The sequence below is a fragment of the Etheostoma cragini genome, chromosome 16 (assembly GCF_013103735.1).
Source record: "Etheostoma cragini isolate CJK2018 chromosome 16, CSU_Ecrag_1.0, whole genome shotgun sequence".
Classification (NCBI taxonomy): Eukaryota; Metazoa; Chordata; class Actinopteri; order Perciformes; family Percidae; genus Etheostoma; species Etheostoma cragini.
The window spans coordinates 10383364-10407200 of record NC_048422.1 but is presented as its reverse complement, the minus strand read 5'-3'; the positions used below and the strand labels follow the sequence as shown (position 1 = coordinate 10407200).

Here is a 23837-nt window from a genome sequence, read left to right as displayed (position 1 = left end):
TATATATATATAGTGAAGAGTGGAGGAGAGGATGGTAGTGGTAGTGAAACACGTCTGTGTTTTGCTCTTATCTTCATGATGAAAAAAAGGGGCTTCAGGAATGTGTGTTTCTTCACACATGCATGCTCATATATACGTAGATATATATGAATCAGTCAGGCTGAGTTCATCATAGTACTCTCAAGAGTTTCACATAGTAACATTTACAGATTTGTTTGTATGATGCACTTTTACAAGCATGAATTTTATTGTATTGTGTAACCATGTTCATACAGTAATGGAGGAACATAAATAATTAACACTATATCATAAATGAAGCACTGAACTCTTTATTCACTGAGTTGTATAAACATGTTGCTAGTATGCTATATATACATATCTTTGTTGTTGTAGTATGTAATCTTCAGTCTTGAATCTATTTATTTTACAATGATTTAAGATGGTCACTAAGAACTTATATAGAAATAAAACCACAAAAAAGAATATGATAATGAAAAAAGGCAAATGTATCCGTAAAATACTTTGTCAACGTATAGTAAAATATCCAGTCTTGGCCTGTGATCACTTCAAAATGAACAGATGACAGATAGATGGTGGGAGGATGAAGTGATAAACTGACAGTGCTGAAAAGAGAAGTGTTACAGTGTGTCATCTACTGAGACATATGCAGAAGAATGGATGGACGATAAACAAATGGGGTGGACACATAGATAGATGCACAGACAATAATTAAAGGCAAAACATTGCATTGACAAATGTTAGCAAGTGGTAATGTGTTTGAACAGGGGTAGCAGAGAGGTTTAGTGACTATTCAAACATCCCTTACCATGAATCAGTGACTTTGTTTCTCGACACAGGCCCCAGAGGTGCAGCTCTGGATCTGACTGTGACGTCTGACCTCTTCCTCTCCTCACAGACAGATAGGTTGCATAAACACATGCTTCTCTTACAGCTGGCTTTCAGCCCTCCTCTCTCCATCTTTCTCACTTAGACAAATATGTTCTCTCTATTGTCCACACTAATGCATTTGTTCTGCTTTAGCTTTTCAACTTGACTAAAGCCAGCATTTTTACAATGTAACCTTTTTCAACACTCTTGAATTTGAGAAGTTGGAAAACAGTGAGGCCGTGATCTATCATGCCATGTGAGATCTACGGTGTCTACTATGCTAGGTTTGACCTTTGACCTGTGTGCGGTGAAACCCTTCAGCATTTAAACAGTATTTTCAAATGTATCAGCTTCAATATGTAGGCTTTTTTAAACCTTAGTACTTTTTACCTCTTGTTCCTCTTTTCTTCTTCTTCCCTTCTCAGCACCTCTCCACTCCTCACTCCTCTCTTCTCTATTCCCTTCCTGTCTTCCTCCTCCTTCCTATCCATCACTCTTGCTCCGCCCTGCGCTGACCACTTCCTCCTGTCATAGTGATTTAAATATATGCCGTACGGGAGGTAGTGCAGTCAATGGCCAAGTGCAGCTGAGTGCTTTTAATTTGTTATGCCCACATGACTTTCATACATAGTGGCTTCCTAGCTTAGATGTCTATCCCCTAGTACCTGATCTTCTTCGTTTTTACTTCTTCTCTTTTTGTCTTTGCAGCATCTGAGTGTCTTTATGCACCATTTATGAGTTGCTGGGTTTGCCTCTATCTTCTCCTTTCACAAAGGCCTAAAATCCATTAAAAATGCCCTTTTACTCCTATTGGAGTGAACATTTGAAAATCTTTCTTTCTAATATACAGTTTATTTTACAAAATTTTGGTCTGGCATTGTTTTAAAATCAAATTTTAACAACAATGATATATTTCATATTGCAATTTCACAAATACAATACAAACACCCTATTCATCTCTGGTGGAGAGTTAGAAGAAAATTAATACCACTCTCATATAGGGGGTGGCAGTGGTTATTTTAGGAATCGAATATTCTGCCGATTATTTAATCGATTAATCGTGTAATTAGAAAATAATTACTTTTGCTTTACAGTAAACATCAATAGGAAATATGCAAAAGAGGTTTCTTTTTTTTTGAAAAAGCAACCTTTTTATTGCCTAAGTTGCATAAAATAACAAGGACAGATGCTCATACTTTTAAGCAGGGGCCCCATGGGCCACCAAGCCCCTTATTCAATTAACCGACTCTTTGGTCAGTTTGTCAACACTAGTGTAGAAGTTCAGCTCCGAGTCAGCCTCTTCTAATTTAGCTACAGCTAAATAAGCTGGAGACCCATTGAAAGAACTGGAACCCCCTCCTCATTCACTGAAGTCGTCGGTTGGAAGTATTTTGAATTTCCAGTGAGTTCTGTTGACGTTTGCGTTCACGACAAAAAAGCCACAGTTTGCAAGCTCTGCTATGTGTGTGTAAGACACTTACTTTTAAAGAGAAGACTATGGACATGGCTGTTTTATTGTTTTTGTATGTTTTGTGGTAACCTTAAATGTCATCTCCTGCGAAGAAGATTGCAGTTAGAAAAGAGAAACTAGTTTATTTTGCTAAAGTTTCCAATCAACTGAAGATATAAGTTATAGTTACATTATGTTGTTAATAAATGTTTTTAATTTGATAACGTAGTGTGGTACGTTGCAATCAAAGGTAAGATATTACATTGCATAAAAGTCCAATCTAACAGCAACCTGTGCTTTTAAAAAAATAAATGAAAAAATTGAGAATCAAATTGAACCGTGACCTTAAAATCAAATGCAATCACACCCCTAATCAACCCTAGTGACACCCCTAGTACACATATACAGTGGGTGTTAAGTGTGACGATATACAGTATAGATATATAACCGTTTTGTCAGCAAATCTAAACCAGCATGGGATTACAACATTCACAGTTTTCTAAATGAGGACTTCAGCTATAAAAAGTGAGAGGCACACATCATCCTTGTGTCAGCACACATATACGTCACATCAAGTCCTGGGTGATCATCGGATAAAGCGGAAATCAACTTCTAAATCATGTGGTAGGCTCCTTGTTTCATAGAGCCTACCTCTTAGACCTGATTGGGACATCACAGACAGCTTTACTCCGAGCAAAGTTAATTTAGTTTTGGCCAATCACCCCCAAGCTTTTTATCACATTGCTTCAGAAAAAAGGACTGCACAAGCACCTGGTAAAAAATAATCCTTGTCAAATGTTCCAGATTACATGCTGTGCTTCATGTAAATGTGCTTCTTCGACAAAAATTATGCAGCAGTGCTGTAACCTACTGTGACTGGCATAGTACAGTGCTTTTTCTATGGCATGTGTTTTTTAGAAAAAGGTTGCAGAGCTATTTTCAAGCACAGACTCATTTAATGGCCTGTTTTTTATGATATGTTCCTGTCAGAACACACAGCTGACAACCTCACACCCTATTACTGGATCTAGACCTGACTAGGTTTGGGTACTGTTTACATTTGATCTGGTACCATACCAGACCTTTTTTTTACTTTCCTACTGTAGTAACAGTAGTTGTTAAAATAATCCCAAACCTATTTAATCTATTTACTAAGAACATTTTGTCATTTATTTAGAACATTTTACACACAACACAAAATAGAACCCCTCCCTCTCCACTCCCAAACTTGTCCCTCAAACTATTAAATCAATGAATTATTTAGTTCTTACACTGCACTGTAATTTTAATTCTTTATATGTATCATATTCTATTTTAGCTTGTTTTGATTTTCTATCTCTTTCATGAATGTTTTTAATAGCTCTTTAGTGTTTTATGTACAGCGTTTTGAATAGCCTTGTTGCTGAGAAGTAACGATGGTCCGATACCAGCGTATCATACATTTTATTATGCTTTAACAACTGTATACTGCTATCCCTGTATGGATGTGATATGATTTGATGTGATTTGTTGTCGGCGTGGCTCAGGGTTAAACTCTTTGTAAAACATGAACAAACACAAACAATGAACACTGTAGAAGTTTCTTTTTATCCAGTTTGACAGTCAGCTACAAATATATAAATATTCTTTAGGGCTTTATTATGTGGTATCCGATCGGTGCATAAACTCAAGTACTTCCCGATAACAGCGTTTTAGGCAGTATCAGAAGCAATACCGATTCTGGTATCGGTATCAGAACATCTCTACTGAAATGTGCAATAGACATAAAGTTGCCTTGTCCTACATCCTCCAGCCTGTCAGTCTTTCACCAGGGCATAGAGAACACCGCCGGTGTAGGAGTGTGTAGAAGAAGCTAGAGGCAACCCCACTCCGTCTGTGTCGCAGCTCTGTGTGTGTGTCTGGGCTGAGCCCTGCTGTCTGTCAAACATGCAGAGAGGACAGAGAAGATTGTGCTTATGAGTTCTCAGGTACCCAGATTTGGCACCGATTGATTTAACGTGAATCGGTCCTTGGTAGCACTTAGATATTGAGCCCAGAATGTCAGCACACATTGATGACATCAGGGACAGACTCTAAGGGACAACTCTACCCAGCATGCTTTGCCAATAGTACTTCTGCAGCGTTCATAAATATTAAAAAGGTTATGAAAAGAGAGAGAAGATAGAGAGGTTGCACAAAGCTGCAAGAGAAGCAAGAGGGTGAAGAGATGTTTGAAGAGTAACAAAGGGATGTGTAGCTGAACAAATGGAGTGTTTGTAAATGAGTTCAGGGCTTCCTCACCCTGTGTCACATTTCTTAATTGTTCTTGTCTCCCTCTCTTTATCACTCTCTCTCTCTCTTTCTCTCTCTCTCTTGTGTCTCCCTTCTTTTCTGTGCTGTTGGCAGAAATGCACAACAGAAATTGAGTAGTAAAGAAAGAAGAAATTGGAAATCATGGAGTGGCAGAACAAGGCTGAAGTGCAAATGTCCATGCCCATGTCAGCTGGTCAAATATTAAAGAAGCAATGAAAATGTTTAGTAAAATGATAGAAAAGTGTATTTCTTCCCCTCCACAATCTGGGAGATTATTCTCAAGAGATAGTAGATTATGAAACTAGGATTTAGACTACAAAGTTAAATGGAAGAATGATAAATAATGTATCTTAATGGAGGATGTTACAGTGCTTCTTTTAGGCTGCTTGACACTGAAAGAAGTGAGGATCGTTTCATAAACTTCTTCAGTTTCCATACTGATTATTCTGACATGGTCATTTTTGTATGCTTTCTAACACACAATATAATTTAAAATTATTTTCCAATAATCAGTTTTTTGAATTACTTATTGAAACCAAAAATATGTATGTTGTATCACATTTTGTCCTTGGATGACATCCTCGAGGCAGAACACAAGTCATGTAATATCAATCATGAATACATGCGTTTATAGAAGTGTGTGCAATAGCTTTGTAAGGGCCTCTGTTCTCACACTCTTTGTGTGTTCTTGTGTGTTACTGTATACGTTTGTGTGTATGTTGCTAGCATTGTACTGCGTTACATTCGCGTCTCAGACTTGATCTAAACCTCCTTATCTAATAGTAGTTGCCCAAATATCAGCACACAGTGTGTGTGTTGGATGTGCATGCAGTTAAACACCAATATATATATATATATATATATATATATATATATATATATATATATATATATATATATATATATTTAAAAAAGAAAAAGCATGCTTTGATTGTAATGGCTTGCAAAAGCAGTGGCCTGACAGAGGCTATAAATATTTCAGTTGCTCTGTTGTAGCACTGGGATAGAGAAGACATCAGGAAGAGCCTCGTTTTGATGTGTCTCATCATTGGTTCATGAGGAAAGGGGGATTTTGGTGCGTTGCAAAATATATTCACAAATCATTTAATCTTTTATTCAGTCTTCAACGCTTGTTTTTATTTTATGATAAAAGGCAGCTTCAAACAAGCAGCCCTTTGTTGTCATGGAGCTTGTTGCACTGATATATTTTTGACTTTTCTACTGAGTTAAGTAGGGTTGGTTACCAAAACCCGGTTCTACATGGTTCCTATACGGCCGGCATCTACAGTACCAAATGGCAACACAGATTTTGGTGCTTCATTTTGGTGCCACTTAAATGCCTGCACTGCCCTCTGGAGCTCCGAAACAGACGTTTCAGGCAACAGAAGCGTCGCTGCGTGTGACGCTAGTTAACATTACACCTGGCAGCAGGTAACGTTAGCCTGCGGTTAGTCAGTAGCTGGCTTAAACATAGTTAAAATGCTGAAAGGTTAACGGTCTAAAGTGTAGTTGCATTTCACTCAAAAGGATTCCAACTCCTAGACATGCAGTCAACAGACAACAGTCTGCAGCTAAACACACACAGGCCCTCATGTACGTACATTTGCAAACGTAGTGTTATAAGCGCCATGGCCAACCCGCAGAAAGCGCACGCTGTTGTACCTATACAGTTTACGTCGTATTTACCAAATCTGCAATTCATTGGGTTATCAGCGCCTTTCTCCGCCCACTATACCGTAAATTGCGCTGTAGCAAAGCGTTAAGAACTGGTGCTATGAGTGCAGACTGCGATATTCCCACTGCTGATACTTTATCTGTTTAAAATGATCCTGATGCCAATATTTGTAATGTAGAAAGGTGTTTAACAACTGCTTTCTTTGTCTTGCTCGGATTACTGTTGCCATTTCACCAACGCACTTTGCGCTTCCCTTCCTGTTTCTTTATGGAAACTCACACTTTACCCTTGTTCCTGCGATTGGAAGTTTGCGCTTTTACCTCAGTGTGGCATGTTTGTACATACCTCGCCATTCTTTTTCATGCACTTTCCAAGACAACATGGCCAGGTGATAAAGTGTGAAATCTGGCAGGTTGGGGAACCCTAAATCCGAGTTCTTGAGATTTTGTTATTACCCTTACAAAACAGCCAGAGTTTTTATTAAAACTGAATTATCACGGGTGTGATAACAGCAAGACCAAATCGCCTCCTAAATTAACACATTGCATAGGCTAGTTTTTAGAAGGAGTCTGATGCAGTCAGTAAAACTAGCCAGAGCAGCACCTTACCATGTCGTTAACTTTTATTTTACGCTCACTATTGAGCCTGTTTGTAACCGGTAGGGCTACCGGCAATGTGAGTGTAACCAGTCCAAATGACCTCAACAGATAGTAGTCGATTGTCCTGCAATTTTTACAGATGTTTGAACTCATTACAGAACGTTGCCCTGTTCATTGACTCATGGTATGCGCTGCTGAGAGTAAAAAAGGAAACACTGAAACTGATATATGGCATTATTTTAAAAGAATGGGAAACACTGTTGCCAATTAGATTGATATACTTGTTAATGGAAGGTGCAGGAACGCTGTTCCGGATCATTCCCACCACTTTAACCCCTAACCATGCCCACTGCCGCAGTCAGAGACGTCGGAGAGACAACACTGTGCTTTGACGTGCACTTCGAGAAACTCAATTTGTTGTAAGGTACGCTTCTGCCATCCACACAAACTTTGACTTTTCTTAACAGACTCTTTGGTGTACATATACTGCAGTCTGGATTATTTCTGGATTATGATCATTATTGAGTTTTGTATTGACATGAGTACATGCTTGTGCAGGCAGCACATAGGCCTAATGTGGGATTAGTGTGAGGATTTGGAGCAAACTACACTAGATGACATCAAACATATTTATGAACATCTGATTAGAAAGCTATCTGCAATTGATTAACTTGCATGTAGGCACATTTGTTAGGCATAAATCACAGGTAAACAGTCTTTCTTTGTACAATCTGGAGAGTTTAAAAAAGCCACACTGGCAATAAGAAAAAAACAACCACTTAAAAAAAAGGTAACTGTGTGTTTTAATTTTCTTTCAGTCACATTTCCTGCATGTGTTGGTGTACATGTGTGCTTCTACGTGTATTTAGATGTTTGCTTCTTACACACTCTTGCCATCCATCCATCAATACTGGATCAACTCCCACTCTGTAGACTCTATTGATTTTTCATAGTCAGGGCTATGACTTCATCTTGCCAGGCATAGACGTGTTCTTGAAATTAACTCCACTTTTCTGGGAGAAATGTAATATTATGACACCTCATTTATAAAATGAGGCCACTATTATTACTATTTTTACATCTCTTTAACACAATTTAGTATTTTATGCATAAATGGTTTATGTTATTTAATTTGCCTGACGGAAAAGAACCCAAGAAATCATTCACTCCCCTACTGAACTTATGCTATAGCTTCATTTGCATTAACTTAGGGTGTGCGGCATATAGTTTATTTTTTATAAATTATTTCTCAGCAGAGATGGCAAAATTATGCAGAAGTACGGATAAAAAAAAGTAATCTGGTAAAAGTAGAAGTACTGATTTAACTTCTTTACACGTTAAAGTAAAAGTAACACAGTACAGGCTTGGAAATTTACTTAAAGTATAAAAGTAAAAGTAGCCTTGTGAACGACAACCATTTTTTATCCAAAGCTACCTGGACCACACAAATGTTGCTAGAGTGCATGCTGAGAAATGTCAGTGAACATGGAAAAAAGGCTCTTTATATGCAATTGGCTACATTGTAAATGTATGTCTGCTAATAGATCTAAAACATCCCATATATGGTTATTGTGACATAGACGGGGACTCCAGGTTAATAAATTCTGACTGAGAGGCAAGATTTCAGTAAATTCAGTTGTGATTTTGTGAGAATTCACTGATCCAGTTTCTCTTTTTGAATCTTCCCCTTAACATTTGTAGGAATCTTCAGGTATGTGTGTGTGCTCAAATATGGCTTCTGGAAAGAAAAGAAAAGATTAAAAATGAATTACTAAACAGATATTAATTAAGAAGTTCCCCAGCACATTGACCATGAGTCATTCTTGACGCCTGCTACTGTATCTCAAACCTGTCTCAGATAAGGACAAGGATGGACAGGAATGTCTTGCTGCTGTTCTGCCGAATCTCTGGGATCTCTAATCTTCATTTTCAATTATGTCGCCATCCATACTATGTGCTAACGTTAGCACCATCAAGCCGCAATAATTTGCCACAAATGAATGCAGAATGCCGAATCTGTCGAGTCGTCTTAGTGGTCCAAGTGCAACGTACCGTATAGTCCCATCCAATTAGATTGAATATCGTATTGATGATGGAAACAATAACAATAAGTTGTTTCTCTGTGTCCGCGCTATTCGCCGATATGCACTCACATTCACACCTGATAGACAACCTTTTGTACAAAACTTAGTAACGAGCCAATTTATTTAAAAGGAAAAAATCGTCAGAAAAATAAATAATAAGGTAAAAATACCTGAAAAATCTAATTAAGTACAGTAACAGTAAGTATTTGTACTTTGTTACTTCCCATCTTTGTTAACCTTTTCTCAGATATCTGCAAGGTAAATCCAGACAGCCAGCTGGACTATCTGTCCAATCTGGGTTTTCTTTAGCATGACTAAACAACTTTTAAACATACACGGTTCCACCAAACAAGTTCCTTCCGAGACTATTTTGCTGCAGCACCGTAGCTTTTCTCCGGGGCTTAGCACCGCCCAAGATAAACAGTTCTAGTAGTTTCCTGCATAGCAAGCAACAGTGCGACAGTGGTGAGGAAAAACTTCCTTTTAGGCAGAAACCTCGGACAGACCCAGGCTCTTGGTAGGCGGTGTCTGACGGGCCGGCTGGGGTTAAACCGGAGCACGTTTTCCTCCCAGTCCTGAATGACCCTCTTCCAGGGCGCTTTGGAGGAGGGTCTGGCTAAGCGAGACTACTGCTGGTCTAGATCAGATGCTTCATTGTGATTATACTGATCAGCGCTTTTCACTAACTCAAGGTGTTTCTGCCAAGGTATTCATTTGCAGTTAGAGGTCTAAGTTGATTGAATTGGGGAATGGCTTGAAAAGATGGGGAACCAAGTTGGAATGAAGAAATACTTGTGATAGTGATAGATCAGGTTTCAGCAGTGACACTGACTTAGATGTTACTTTGTCTGTTTATCTGAGGTGGAGGATGCCATTAACACTTCCAGGGTTTGGGGTTGACGTCCCACTAGAACAACTTATGAAAAGCACTTTGGGTACTGATAAACCCCCAAATGGCATGCAAGATGTGGCTTTTTATCGTGTTATGTATGCTTACTACCTAAATACTCTCACATACACCTGTTTTGGGTTTTACTTAAACTTATTACTTTGAGAAAGTATTGCCAGCAGAGGCTTGCAAGGCTTCTTCTACGCTGTTTCCTGCTGTCAAAGCCTAAAAAAACATTGTGTATGGTAGCTTTCTGTAGGTATTTACCCGCTCTGCTGTGGGACTCTCCATTGTTAGATTTTGAGTCTGCCTCCATTTAACGTGTATGTGAGTTTGCTTGAGAATCTAGTAGGTCTTTTGTTTAAACCTATGAGGTTTCATTACTGTGATCCCTTTCCCTCCCTGTTCGTGCCAACACTAACAAACTGTGGCATCTATGCATCTATTTTTACTTTCAGTTAGAGTACATTTGAGTTTGTAGCTATTTTGTCTTCATGTGCATTTCTTTTAGCATAATGTGAATGAGTTTTGTGTTTATGCTCACATGACAAACAGTTACCATTTTTTCATCAACACTCGATCTTTATTTGGCTGTCCACCAGTATTAATCATTATACACCCAAAATATGTTGTGTCAGTTCATGCAACATACAGACTAATGTACCTACTCTACTAGCTAGATCTCTCTGTAGAAATAGATTGGAAGATGTCTCAGGATAATATTGAAATTTTTACTTTTTTAATCCTTTATTTTCTAATTTCTCTCCCCTCCTGTCTGCGTCTTGCTCATTCCCTTCTCCCTGTCTTTCCAGTGATCAGAGCTCTAAAATCAACAGTTCTGAATTCCTTACAGACACTTAAATTGATAAACCAATGTGTGCTGTTTTCAGCATTAAAGATGGCAGACTTAGAAACAATTAGAAATTGGTTTTAGCAGTAATGTGTAGTGTGTATTTAAGTTTAAATCATTCTAGGGTCCCATGACCATATTAAGGTCCTCAAATATTAATGGATAAATATATGCATTTGGCATACAAATCCTTTCTTATCATTTGTCTTATCATCTTTATTTTTTGTTGTTGCAATCAAGCTCCTTGTAGCAGCATAACAGTTGTAAGTTATTTTTTTTAAATTGAAATCACATAATGAATATATGATGGTGGACCATTGTTTAAGTGCATTTTACAAAAATGATCAATGCATATAAGAGTCATGCTCTAATGATGTGTCAAAATGTATCTGCGTCTCATTAAGAACTCTTACCTATAACCATGTTCTTGAACACCGACAATTATAAAGACATTTTGAAAAGAGGTTAACACACACAATATACAGTAAATACTGGTACAATAAAATAGGACAAGCCAATATCATTTAAGCCAGTGAAAACCAAATAGCATAATGTCTGTCTTTATTTTTAAGCATACCTTTATTGATCATCTTTTTTCTGCCAATTCTATACTAAATCAAATGAATAGTTAAAATAAAAAAAAAACGTATAGGCTACTCTGTCTATGCCAATACATATATTGCAGTAGTAGTACTAGTAGTAGCAAGCCACAGTATTTCTACAAGTTACACTGTGAATTAGATAAGATAAATGTTGAACTGTGAGAAGAAGTCTCAGCTTGAAGTGACACAAGGACTCATTTCAAAATCAGAAGTGGCAGGAGCTGTCACTACAAGTACACGTATGTTCTGAATATGACTTCAGTCAGAGAAGACCCTACAGAAAACCTCCAAATGCTTCCAGGACAGAATTTGTGTTGTGTTGTCTCCTCCCTTCCAAGTCCTTCCTGCAGAAAAACAATGTTGTGCTTGTTGGGGGAAAGCCAGAAGCAAGTGGCAATTTAGACCTGCAATATTCTAATATTAACTGACTAATTATAGCTGCCTCAAGCCAGAGAAAATGAACATGCTTGACAAACCCGCTGATTAAATCACCTTTTTTTGCCCACCATCACATCCTCAAACATTTTTTTTAAAGGACTATGGCCCTGTTTACAGGTTTATGGTTATTTTGAAAAACTAAGACAGTATTCTTTGTTTGTGCCCTTCAGTTACATGCAAACGCAAAATTCTCTTCTGAAAACGAGTCTTTCTAAAAACTCTGGCCAGAGTGGAGATTTTTGAAATCTTTTGAGGTTTTGGCAGCCGAGGAAGAGAAGGGAGAAGAAGTGATTCGTTGCTGTTGTTGCTCTTTTCGGGATTCTGATTGGCTAATGTGGACTTGAGCTTACACTGCAAATAGCTGCCCACGTGTAAAAGTAGTCTATATATTACTGTACACTGTCAGTTTTATTTTCATTTAAGAAAGAAATTAATTGTTTTATGGTAAAAGAGAGGAGTGGTTTACTTCATAGGCTGTGTACTTGTGTTATGACGTTATCTGAGTCACATAAAAGTGATATAACCAAAAGATGTATTGGGAATTTGTCTGAAAAAGTAATAAATGAATAAAAAATTTGACTGAAAGAGACAATTATATTGTTAATCACAATTGTTTCTGAGACAATTAATGGTTACACTTATAGCTCGTATGTTTATTAACACTTATACCATGTCATTAAATCAGTCAAACACTAGTCAAATTTACAACAACTGCTTATATAACATAATATTTAATAATATTTTGATCCAATCGCCCACTTTTCTACGTGACTCAATGCTATATGTTTTTTAAATGGCATGAGGTGTTACTCACCTTTTCGGATCACAGGTCATTTATATTACTAGACCGTCTGTGTGTGGCTTTTATTCATACTGCGTGTGCAAAATGTAAATGCCAATCAGCAAATCTAAAATCTGAAATAGTTTTCTTTTGCTTTCCACACGTGTATGCAGTCATTGCAGTTTTGCCTCAACATTCTCTGCCTCAGTATTCATATCCGAAGGCTCTAATTCTTTTTTTATGTCTCCATGATTCATTTTGTCTCTGCATCAATGAGATTTGTGTCGGTTAGCCACCAACAACAGGATCATAAACACAAAGAAAGGTTCATGACAGTATGACTATACGACAGTCATTGTGGTTGTATTTGACATATTGGGGATTAAATCCATATCCAGCTTTATTCCTTATGTGTAAGTTTATATGTGTAACTACTAGAGCTGGGCAGCGATTACAATTTTTAATCGCGATTAATCGCATAATTTCCCTGATTAATCGTGATTAATTGTAAAATGAAATAATGAATTCAAAAGTAGTTTTTTTTTTAATGTCCTGCCATGAACAAAAGTGCCATAACAATTGTTCTGCAAAAAACTTCCCAGCATTTTGTTTATAAAGTAGCAGTTAAATAAAATATTTAGTGTACATCTCAACTTAAACATAATGTATTTATCATGTACACGTTGATCTGTTGTTGCTCTAACTCTGCAGCCCTTGCTGGACTGGGTTAAGAGCCCCACAACTTCTCTGCACTTCGCAAGGAAACTGTCAAACATGCTGTTAAGCAGAGACACTGAGGGACACTGTCCAATGCGCTGTTAAGCAGAGACACTGAGGGACACTGTCCAACGTGCTGTAAAGCAGAGACACTGAGGGACACTGTCCAACGCGCTGTAAAGCAGAGACACTGAGGGACACTGTCCAACGTGCTGTAAAGCAGAGACACTGTGACAACGCTGGAGACCGTGCGCAAAGCAGGGGATCTGATCAGAAGGCAGAAGGCTCGCAGCAGAGATCAGATTTTGTATCTATTCGTACTATCTGTGCTAACTGCGGGGACTTTATTCGACACTTTCCACTGCTGTGCAACTTCAATATAGTGTCCCACGCGCACATGTTGTAGCGTGGTTGCTTTTGCAGTCCTCTCCTTTTCATACAACTTGTGTTTTCTTCTTGTGAATGTGCGTCTTGAGGGAATCTCATACCTGCCGTTGTTGTTGCGATTCTCAGACCGACGTCCTCTACAGGGCCTGCAGTCTGTAGCTGTCCACGTCGCTATGGTATTTGTTAGCATCTCTTTCCTTTGTTTATCTCCCCCCCCACGCTGCATCTAACGTAGTCTGCCGAAGCTTCGCACCGCTGTGTGTTTCGTTGAAGTCGATTTGCTGGCATCAACTGTCAAGGTGATATTTCAGACTGGAAGTAGTCCGGTGATAATAAAATTCAACTTTGCGGTATTTACAAAGCCTGTGAGCAACAAACTTTTTCAATAATAAAGAAACAATAAAAACTGTGTTAACGCGCGATAAAAAAATTGTCGCCGTTAATTAATTGATGAGTTAACGCGATAATAACGCGTTAACTTGCCCAGCCCTAGTAACTACATACTGTACCACATGTCGAAGTAAATATGAATTTCAATTTCCATGCCATTAGGAATATATGCTAATTTTGTACATATGTGCATGTTCAAAAGAGGTGGTTGACATTCATTTGTTTCAGTGTTTAAAGCAATATATTCTTTAACGGAAATCTGTTCTGCTGACAAAAGTCTTCACCGATAGTATAATATCTAAAAGGTTTTATAAACAAATCAGTAATTGTAAACTGTATATTAAAGGAATATGAAGTATGTGTTGTCTTATTAACCATTTGTCCTATAGGATTTATGCTATATGTTTATAAGATATTATAGCATTGACTATAAGTGTTTTCATGCTTATAAGTCTTGACATTTTAGCTACACACCTGTAACCAATACAGAACTTAATCTGGGGGATGTTTATGACACCTTTTTCCTCATTTCAACCAGTTGACACATTGCTTTCTCTGTTTGTATGTCTGCCATTAACTGTTTGGTCTTGTCTTGGTGTTGTCTTGGCTGGTGTGTGTTGTCTTCTAGGCTCATATGGCTCAGCGCTGACTTTTCCGTCAGGTCAGTATTGTGGGCTCTGAGAGGTTGTCGGAACCCTGAGGAATATACCTCTTTAATAAGTGTGAATATGATGTTTGTTTACATCCTTGTGTACATGTTCCTTATTTCCTCGACACATTTGTGTTTCCCTAGTCAGCTGGAGTGAGGTTTCTTAATACATGGCAAGTCTTGTAGTTACACGACCAATTATTACACTGAAGTTGGAAGATGTGGACATTTCCCTCTAGACAACATCAGTTAATTAGTACAGTTCTTGAATATTTCAGTTGAAATTGGATACAATTAAGTAACTGGCCCCACTGGCAGGTTTTCTTTTTTGATAAACAGTCTGATTTTAAAACTTAGTACACAACGAATAACTTCTTGGATTGACTTTTTCTTTGCACTGTGGTAATGGTACTTGTGTGTTGCTGTTGCTTTTTTACGTCCTTGTGGTGTTTGTGTTCAGGAAAACTGCTATATTGTGACCTCGCTGTCAAGTTTCTTGTCACAGCCATTTGTGTTTTTTTAGTGCTGTTGTGTCTCCTCTCGTTTGTATTTTATGTGTAATTTTTAGAATGTGCTGTGTGCTGATTTACAATTCGGACCACTACCATTTGTTTTTTATAATTGTCTAAATTGATTACTTTATGTGTTTACACTAATGGTATGTATGTCTGTTTCCGTTTTATTAATGTGAGTTATCAATATGCAATCTGTAATGTGTTATGCTGGGTAATAGGGTGGAAATTGTGCTTGACTTTTGTCACAAACTGCAGACTGACCTTGGTTTTTGTTCATGGCCATTTTTCATAATAGAGAATCGATTAAATGCTGCTTTTGAAAGAGCAGTCGCCCACAAATTATACACACAATATTGTCCAGTAAAAGAATGTAAAGTTGAATATCTAAAAAAAACCTGCACAGCAGCAGATCCTATTGGCTCAGTGGCTGGGATTTGGCTTCGTTAACAATCTGTGTATCTTCTATGTTACGCACAATAGGAAATTGTTAATTACAGCAGTCAACTGAGGCAGTAGACTATGGGGGATAATTTACATTTAGGTCCGGTAGGACCAAGGATCACTTGACAAATACACATTAAACCTATTGCGTGTCCAATAGGGGTGCTCGATTTAGAAAATATAACGATTTGATTCAATATTGATTTTTAGGCTCAAGATTTGATTCAAAATCGATTCTCAATAAAATAACAATTCACAGTATGTAAATGCTTTTCCCATGTCATAGTATACATGCCATTACAAAACGAAAACAATTGGGATTCTATGAATGGATTTTGAATCTGTAGAGCGATACGAATATGAATCGATTATTATGCACACCTCTAATGTCCAAGGCATCGCTTATGGAAAGCTTCATGAAAGAATGGATGTCCTGTCCTATGGCCCGACTGGTGGAAGTATGATGGAGCATTTGTATCAGCTTTTTTATTATGTTGTATCAGTTTTTTTTAATAGTGTGTGTCATAATGGATGTCCTATTCATGCTGCAGAAGAAATCTACCTACAGTCTCTGAATCTGAGTGATTTGTTCTGTAGCAATGATTAATTTAAAAAAGGATCCTGTCTAACTTTTCTGCTCAGGGTTATTTGATCCAAAAAGAAATGGTGATACTATTAATAAATACGGGGAAATAAAGAAGAATGTTTAATTTGGAGAAAGCAGCAAAATTGCCAGAATTGGAGAGGCAGCCGGAAAAGGAAAATCTGATTTAGGTACATTCTGAGAGTAAAGAATGTAGAGGCAGGAATCATATGTAATGTATTAAGTGATACATATTAAAGGGTTTCAGTAATCTGATAATTTGGCGTAACTGGCACCATGATTACAAATAAAGTGAACTGCCAGGATAGAGGTACAGCTATAAGCTCTGTGATAGAGAGAAGAGTGAAAGGAAGGATGGAGGGAAAGGCAAAAAAGAGGGAGATAGATTTGAAAAGACAGTAGGGGAGCATGGAGGAAAGTGGATTCTAGCCTGACAGCAACATGAACATGAGCTGGTGAAGAATGAGTTTCTGGAAGTGGCTGCACGATTCTTAATTTTCTGCAAAATGTGGTCAGCTCATGGCTCATGCTGCTGTTTGCCTCAATACACACACACACAGTATGGGATCATGGGCAGGAGGAGGAGGGATGCAGGTGGAGGTTATGATCAGTAATACAGTTTATATCATGAACCCATCATAGCACCAAATAAGAAAAACAGAAAAGGAGTCCACTGTGAAATATATGCAGCTGAACACTCAAGGGATGTCACACTGGCTTTAAAACCTCCAGTGTAACGGGATTAAAAGTTCAAGTTCAACTTGAAGTTTATTCAAAGTGCACATCACTCAGAGACTAAAGTTTCATGTCCACAATGGAGTATATTATATATAGGGAAATAAAGATATTTGAGGGAGCCGGACTATTTAAAGCCTTATAAGTAAGACGGTGGAATTTGAAACCAGCTAGTTACCAATCACATTGTACATTATGCACACATGCACATCATGTAAAGGTGTATATATAGAAGTAAATAAGACTTAGTATAGAATAATGTTTTCATAGTTATAATTATAGAACAGTCATCAGGAACTTTGCTTAATGTGACACATGAAACATAAAGTAACAACACTCTGGGTTGTAACAGTAACAACCCAGAGTGTTGTCGCTGACTGTTTGAAGTCCTGTCTCTCAGTGAAAGTAATGTGTGGCTTTAAGGTTCAAAGCGAAGAGATCAGATAGTAAATTGATCATATTGCTTACCAGACACTTAGTGGTGGGATACCGAAGAATACTATTGGACATCAACCCAATGTGTACAGTATTCACTTAAGCAACAGCCTCCCTCTTTACAACAGTGGCCTGACAACCGTACAAGATACAGTCACAAAACCTTACAGGTGTGTACTTAAAAATAACTAAATTAAGGCCAAGTTTAAAAAGGGGCATTGTCCGAGAATGGGAGCCGGAAGTAGGGGGGTAAAAAGTAGGAAAAGCCCCTACTTCACCATGCTGTCCCGATATGACATCGGGGCTGGTGTTGGTCTCTAGTTGGTCTCTCCTCACTGGCTTCGGAATAGAAAGACTTCATATGTGATTTAGTGAAAGAACAGCTATTTCTGAAGAAAAAGCCCACAAACTTATTTTTAATAAAGATTAACAAATAGTTATCAGTCTCTACTATTGTTTATTTAATGTAAGACATTCCTGATATTCCACATGGGTTTTTGGTGGAAGTGTTTATTTAAAATGTATTGATATATAGTATATCCCATGTTTTTTTTTGGAAGACAAAAGAGGTATTTGGTCAAATGAAAAGTCAGGACGACTAATTCTTTAATTTCGCAAAATGTCAAAACTCGTTAAGAGAAATTAAATGAACAATAATCAATTTTTAAAAAATTAGCATTTACAGTAGATTAGCAAACATACAAAGAAGAGGGAACACAGAACTGTTAGTGGATAAGGAATCCTAATGATTTGTTAGATAAAATTTAATGCAATGCATGGTTCACAGAAACAAAGAACACAGATGAGACTTGTGAGGAGAGAGGGGGAAAAAAAATATCATTAATTTGAAAGGCAGACTATTTTAGCAATTCAGTGTAATAAAACCACTTGAGAATAACCGCCCAAACAGGGTACAGTACATTACCCAGTATTTTCTCTTCAGGGCCTTGGAAATATCTTGTTGTGCGGGTCAGTCGTATTACACTATTGGCTGATGAATGGATTCTGAGGTGGGCGTACAAACACTGACACACACCAAAATATAAACCACAGGAGCTTTCCTCTGAGATCAGACAGCAGACCTCGTGGCGGCGTGTGTTCAGCTATGAACGCCTGCCAAACTCGGTGTGGGCGAAGCTCGACTGTAAGGAGTCTGTCATTTTTTGCCTCTTACAGACGGCAGTTAGGCCCCTGAAAGCAGTATTGTATTTCCTGCATATGGCCTTGTGTCTAGCCTAAGTAATCGTTATATGGTTGTAATAGATTAAGATAGTAACCTGACAGATGCTTTTAGTGCAACTACTTCCTGATATCGCAGATGTGTGGTTAATCTTGGAGGAACAGTTGACGTCGAGCAAGTGTTTGTGGATATTTCAGACGTATTGCTGTTGGTATAGATGTGCAATTTGTGTGCTGTTGTCTTTAGCTTGTACCGTTTGTTGGTGCTGGAGGAAATGTGTTTTTTTCTCGTAACTGTTGAGTTTTTACATGTAGAGTTTTAACATGCTTTTTACAATCCTGCTCTTCCTCTTCATTGCAGGCCGATTCAGCCACCAGCTTTCTGCGTGCAGCTCGCTCAGGGAACCTGGACAAGGCTCAAGATCACTTAAAAAATGGACTCAACATTAACACATCTAATCAAGTAAGATACTTTCATTTACCTCAAAAAAAGCTGTTTGTGTGTCAGCGTGAGTAGAAAAAGATGCCACCCACAGATTTCAATTAACGAAATGGTAAATGAATCGTGGCTCGTAACAAAATCTATTACAATGTTTTTTTAGTACTCACAGTGCTTAACAAAAAATAGCTGCCTACACAAGAGCACCTGCTCTAAGAATTACACTAAATACATCTTAATGTTTTCTTGAATATAAAAACTTCTAAACTCATTTTGTGAGTCCTCAGTGCCAATCTTACCTTTCTCTCTGGGTACATCGCTACAGTATGTATTAAGGTGGTATGGTTCACAAAACCCACGGTTCAGTTTGTATCACGGGTTTAGGGTCACGGTTTTTGGGTCTGTATGGTTCTTGTTGTTATTTTTTCTTTTAATCTTTAACATTCCAGAAATATACTTAAGCACATGATACATGTGCCCACACACACACACAAAATGTTCCCACACACCAGACTCAACACGACGCTGACACATCCTCCAACTCCAGACAACCTTCCTTATCTCTCCCACTTGCCATTTCTACACTTGACGTGACCCTGCAACACTCCACACTCCACCGTCTGACAAAAATCTTTTAAACTGACCTTTGTCGATCAAAAAAACAGACAGATTCAGCAACTGTATGGCCTATTTCTTGCTTAAAATGTTTTCAGAAAACACGTTTCGGTGAAATATTTTTGTAAAATACGAGATAGTATTCAAAGCGAGACGCCATTAGAGTCTCTTTTGAAGTTTGGGAGCAGCCAGACCCATGTGACATGTTTGTGCAATCAGCTGCCATGTGTTTCATTCATCACGTGCACATTAACAGTGTGCTGACAAACCGTGCGACGCAAACATGCTCCAAACCGAGACACGCAAACCAAACGCTTTGAATGTTTTTTCATGTACCACCCTATTATTTATGTATACATTTGTATTTTAATTGACAGTACATGGAAAGCCAGGAGCTGGATACAACAAGTGTATGCATGTTGTCCATTCTGAACAAAAATACAAAGTAATAGTAGTCTAGTAACCATCAATATTGCCAATCTAGGATAAGTTAGCCATTGAAGCAATCAAAGTGTCAGTATATTAAAAGGAAAGAGCACTGCTGAACCCATGCACACATTAGCAGCAGACCAAGCCAAACAACTTTATTGTTGGAGTTGTTAATGGTCCTCAGGAGACATTTTTCATCAGTGCAGGTCTGGATGATATTTTTATACTCTACAAGAAGGCAGATATTCATTCCACTTTATAAACCCTTTTCCTTGAAACCACCCTCCAAATCATTCGTTAATGCCCAGGGGCAACACATTATAAAAAGTCACGAGTTTTTCTGGTTTGCTCAGTGCTTCCTGGCTACCTTTTTATAATGAGCATAACATATAATAAGAAAGTCTTAGAAAAGTATATAAAGAAACCACCTGTTGTTTGAGACACCTCAAGACTTCAGGACTTGCTCAGACCTCTTTAAGAAAAAAAGATGCTAGATAGTATAATCCTGATAACACGTTTTAAAAATAGAAAACCTTTCCAAACTATCTTTAAATATTTTCAACACAGTTGTTTGCTTGAGTTAGAATATGAACTTTTTCTGAAAGATTTTTACATCAGTTCAAATTCTACCGGTAAAGAGCTAAACTCCAAATTGTCCCTGAATTTGTTTATACATTGCTTTAAATAATAATGTGAATACCTTTACTAACGCCAAGGGGACTCATAGCACGGGATGAAGAATTTAATTTTACATAAAAAAAATATATTAAAAAGGTTTTTTTGACTTTTGCGCTGGTCTGGGAGAATAGTTTGCCTTTCATTGTGGGAGAGTAAAAGGCAGTGAGAAGGTCATGATTATGAAACAGATTTAATGGAGAATGGTTTTGACATAAAACATGTGGTGTTAGTAGTCTTTAAAAGAAGAAAGAGGGATTCAAATGCACCACATAATGTCACTGTAATCTCAATGGAATGCCATTCTGCAGAATCAGCAAAGGATGTCAAATAAACGATCCAAAAAGATAATTAAATATTCACGACTCCTAGACCTCCTGATTCTCTATCTTTTGCGTAAAGTGGTGTGCATTAATAATTGAGTATCTTAGATTATAGTCCGCTCAATCTTCAGCACTACCGTCTGCTCTCTTACACCTTGTTGCATCATGGATATAACACAACAAATTCAGGCAATTGAATACCATGAGCCATGAATGTGAATGTGTTAAAGTGAATATGTGTGTTTTGGATACATAGACTAATAAGTAAGTAAGTTGTTGTGTCACAAGGGAGAGTTAGGATATTTTGAAGTGGGGTTGTATGAGGTACTTATCCATAACACCAAGTGTCAACCTTCACTCACTCCCTATTAAGTCCTGCATCAAATATAACTCGCCTACACATCCATCCATGCCCTGGGGCGACTGTACCTCTCCAACCTATTCCAGCCATACACCCCACCCCAAAACCTGCGGCCCTCAGACGCTGGCCTGCTCTCAATTCCCCGCACCAGACTCTCTACCTTTGGAGACAGAGCCTTTAGTGTTGCGTCCCCATCCCTCTGTAACCTCCCTGCAGAAATTCAAAATGCTACATCCCTGGACATTTAAAAAAATAAAACTCCTGAAACACTTCTTGTTCACCAAAGCCAACTGTAATTCTGTAAAGTATCCTTGGGTTTCAGGAAAGGTGCTATATACATAAAATGTATTATACTTATTCTTATAATAGTTAGTGTATTACTTACAGTAGATAGCGGTCGGCACGCCTCCAGTTTGGAGGGGCAGGCACAACGAGGCATATTTTAGCCACCTAAAAAACAATATCAGATTAAGTGTACGCTATAGTTAGAACATTTTCACAGTTTTACCTTGCCGTCAGACATTACTTTCCTTTGCACATAAGTTTCCCCTCTCTGTCTTTCGGCCTGTTCCCCACTGCAGAAGTTCTTCTGTAGACTCTGGCTCATAAAGGTATCCTCTTGTCTCCACAGTGAATTGCCTTGTTGCTATCATAATTACTCATTCATCACATATTTGTTTTCTCTTTTATTAACAGCTTAAAGCCTGACCCAAAGAGCAGATCTGCAGCGTAATACAGCGTGTGGCACAGTTGAGCTTCTACACAAGAATACAGATATTCCAAGGTTGAGAAATGTAGTGCCATAGGAAAAGGCTGTTTGGCGACAAGGTTAAGCTAAGAACATATTCTAAATATAGCGTACATTTAAACTGAAATTGATTTTTTTAAGTGTGCCTTGTTATAAGCTGGCTAAAATACGTTTTTGCTGCTGCCTGTGCTGGCCCCAGCAACAGCAGTACATTGCTCATCTTCTGTGTCGGTAGTCTGGTCTGTTTCCCCAAACTCCAAACGTGCTGACCACCATCTATTGAAGATCAGTGACTATGTATAAGCACCTCATAAAACCCCACTTTAAAATATCTGAACTATCCCTTTAGGGCTAGTGTAGAGTGGGAGTGATGTTTATGAATGAGTAGGCAACTGCTTTTATACGGACACAATTCACTGTCGATGAGATGGACGTCTGGGTATTAAGAATGAACTGCACAAGGCCCTCAATCTGTGTTGTACTGTTGATGAATGCAACACATGCCCCAGAGACAGAGAGACAGAAAACAAAATACAGTAAGATAGATGACTATTGAAAGAAACTGAAATGTACAGTATATTTTGCAAAATTATCAATGGTCTGCATATTACGATTGTAAATAACTAGATATGATCAAGAATAATGGAATTTATATTGATGGTTTTTTACTGAGGACTGGGGCAAGGACAGAGATGGTATTTTTTATAATTGATGTATGTGGCTCTGCCGCTCTAGCCTGTCTTTGCTATACCTACCACCCTGCTTGGTGCTCTTTCTCTTCTTCTCTTTCCCTGCATTTATTAAAGGTATCTAACTGCATACCATTGTTGTGCCTTTGTCTGTGTATACATAAATGCTTATCATTCACATCTAGGTGTTTGTGAAATGGGGTGTTACTGGGCACTGGAGGTGTTATTTTTGTGTTAACAAAATTCAACTGAATGTCAAGGCGTATTTGCTTTACTCCAATGTGTGTGCAGCAGACACACTACATTTAACAGTGCGTGTAATAGCCACTGATACACTGCGTGTTTCCCTTCACTGCGCATGCTCGCAAAGAGACCGTGTTACCCATTTGAAATGAGTGACACCGCAGTATGATGGGAAGCCCGAGCACTGTGTGGATAACTGAGACTCCTGGTGGCAAGATTGGTTACAGCAGGCAGGTTGCCGCTTCAAATTTACTTACACAATATCTAGCCAGCCAGCCAAGAGACACAGACAGACAGACAGACAGACAGACAATGTTGAGATAAAACAACTATCTATCTCCTCCATACTCATCAGCCCCACCAGGTTTTTCATTTTGTCAGAACTTAGTCCCCCTGCTGTCGTTGCGTGTTTATCAGTCATTTGTAGAGATACAGTAACTAGTTAAGTGATGTCCCGCACAGCTGGGGAAAATGGACATATGTTACCGTGCTCACAGGGGCATGAGACTGAAGGAATGTGGTGTGTTTCTTCTTCTCATCCTTCCTAAATTTCCATCCATAGACTGATTTTATTTAACACGGCTTGATTAAAAACTTGGGAGTTTGACGATGTTCAGTAGCAGAAGTAAAACACATTACAGTCTGGTGGTTTCCCAGAACACTGCACTAATAGCACATTTGGTAATTCTAAAAGATTGTGAGATGTTAATGGCTG

At 38.2% G+C, this 23837-nt stretch overlaps 1 protein-coding gene and 2 long non-coding RNA genes across 12 annotated transcripts in view; 2 read left to right on the top strand and 1 right to left on the bottom strand.

Moving 5' to 3' along the window:
- LOC117959002 (ankyrin-1-like) overlaps nt 1-23837 on the top strand; it is an 81238-nt gene that overhangs the window by 22103 nt on the left and 35298 nt on the right. For all 10 annotated transcript variants that reach the window (XM_034895815.1, XM_034895814.1, XM_034895813.1 and 7 more), the window contains exon 3: nt 18962-19063. In XM_034895815.1, the coding sequence (XP_034751706.1) occupies nt 18962-19063 (102 nt within the window). The remainder of the gene's footprint in view (nt 1-18961; nt 19064-23837) is intronic.
- Nucleotides 9705-19985, bottom strand: LOC117959003. The gene is made up of 3 exons (XR_004659853.1): nt 19897-19985; nt 18722-18723; nt 9705-9716 (listed from the first exon to the last, which is right to left on the bottom strand). It is a non-coding gene; the product is annotated as an uncharacterized LOC117959003 (long non-coding RNA).
- Nucleotides 19537-21849, top strand: LOC117959004. The gene is made up of 3 exons (XR_004659854.1): nt 19537-19657; nt 20925-20931; nt 21837-21849. It is a non-coding gene; the product is annotated as an uncharacterized LOC117959004 (long non-coding RNA).